The following is a 1610-nucleotide window of genomic DNA, read 5'->3' on the forward strand; positions in this document are numbered from 1 at the left end:
GTTTTCCTCCATAAACGTTGTACGATGTAGGATCGAAACCCACTCGGCCTCTATCGTACCACATACGCGCCGACTCGGACCACCAGTCCTCGATCGATCAGTGCTACCGCCTACCGCTAGTATATAATGAGGCAGTCTCCAGCTTGGATCTCTCCATCAAACCAAGCCATCCAGAGCAGAGGAGCGCTAATTAACCAACAACACGTAAGTAGGCCAGATCGATCCAAGAGCCAGCGAGAGAAACTAGCAGATCGACGACATGGGGTGCTCCATGAGCCGCCTCCTCAAGACCACTGTCACGCTGGTCATCCTCGTGCTTCTTCTCATGCCCGGGGCCTTAGCCGCCACAAGCTTCGATGCCTCACGAAGCCAACAGCTGCCACTGCCGCGAGGGACGGTCAAAGGGCCGGAGAGCGTCGCCTTCGACGGCCAGGGCCAGGGCCCCTACAGCGGCGTCTCGGACGGCCGGATCCTCAAGTGGAATGGCGAAAAGCTAGGATGGACTACCTATGCATATGGACCCGGCTATGATAGCAAGACCTGCACGCCGTCCAAGTTCAGCCCGGAGACTGAGGCTGCCAGGGAGAGCCGCTGCGGCCGCCCGCTTGGCCTACGCTTCAACCAAAAATCGGGCGACCTATACGTGGCCGACGCGTACAAGGGTCTGATGCGGGTAGCGCCGGGCGGCGGGGAGGCCACCGTGTTGGTCAACCAGGTTGACGGTTTTCCTCTGCGCTTCACCAACGGTGTTGACCTCGATCAAGTTACGGGTCAGGTCTACTTCACCGACAGCTCGATGAACTATCAAAGGTCACAACATGAGATGGTGACTCGCACCGGGGACTCGACGGGCCGCCTCATGCGCTACGACCCACGGACATCGGATGTCACGGTGCTCCAGGCGGGCATGACGTACCCTAACGGCGTCGCGCTCAGCGCCGACGGCACCCATCTCGTGGTCGCATCTACCGGACCATGCAAGCTGCTGAGGCACTGGATCAAAGGGGTCAACGCAGGCACATCCGAGCCTTTTGCCGACCTGCCCGGCTATCCAGATAACGTGAGGCCCGACACTAAAGGAGGCTACTGGGTGGCGTTGCACCGCGAGAAGAATGAGTTGCCCTTTGGTCGTGATAGTCATCGTCTCGCAGTCAGGGTCGGTAATGATGGGAAGATAGTTGAGGAGATGAGAGGGCCAAAGAAGGTGAGGCCCACCGAGATTACGGAGAGAAGCAATGGCAAGATCTATTTGGGTTCGGTAGAGCTTCCTTATGTCGGTGTTGTTAAGCGCAAGTAGAAAACTATTATAGTAGATGCATATCATGGCTTTTTATTTCTTGTTCTTACCTAAATGTAATTTTTCAATTTGTTTTTTCCGGTTCGGACGACTTGTTGTAATAAACGTTTTCTATCAGCAAATAATTATTTGTTCTTTCCTCCATATTAACGTGTATAAAAGCTAAATTCCATCATGTTCTCGTTAAGAAGCAAGCCGGGAAAAGCTATATATAGAAGAAGCACTAGACTCACAAATGATGCAGCGATTGTTGTGGCCTACTGCCATGATCGATAGTATGACGCTGCTGTCCGGCTAGCTAGGTTCAGCGACT

General features: G+C 54.1%; 1 protein-coding gene across 1 annotated transcript; it reads left to right on the forward strand.

Moving 5' to 3' along the window:
• The first annotated feature begins 259 nt into the window (after positions 1–259).
• On the forward strand, positions 260–1297 carry LOC125549365 (protein STRICTOSIDINE SYNTHASE-LIKE 10-like). The gene has a single exon (XM_048712800.1). The coding sequence runs from the start codon at positions 260–262 to the stop codon at positions 1295–1297; it is 1038 nt and encodes a 345-aa protein (XP_048568757.1).
• Positions 1298–1610: the final 313 nt, after the last annotated feature.

The sequence above is a fragment of the Triticum urartu genome, chromosome 3 (assembly GCF_003073215.2).
Source record: "Triticum urartu cultivar G1812 chromosome 3, Tu2.1, whole genome shotgun sequence".
NCBI classification, from domain to species: Eukaryota; Viridiplantae; Streptophyta; class Magnoliopsida; order Poales; family Poaceae; genus Triticum; species Triticum urartu.

Coding starts and splice junctions, on each gene's coding strand:
- LOC125549365 (XM_048712800.1), top strand. CDS start 260: ATGGGGTGCTCCATGAGCCGCCTCCTCAAGACCACTGTCACGCTGGTC.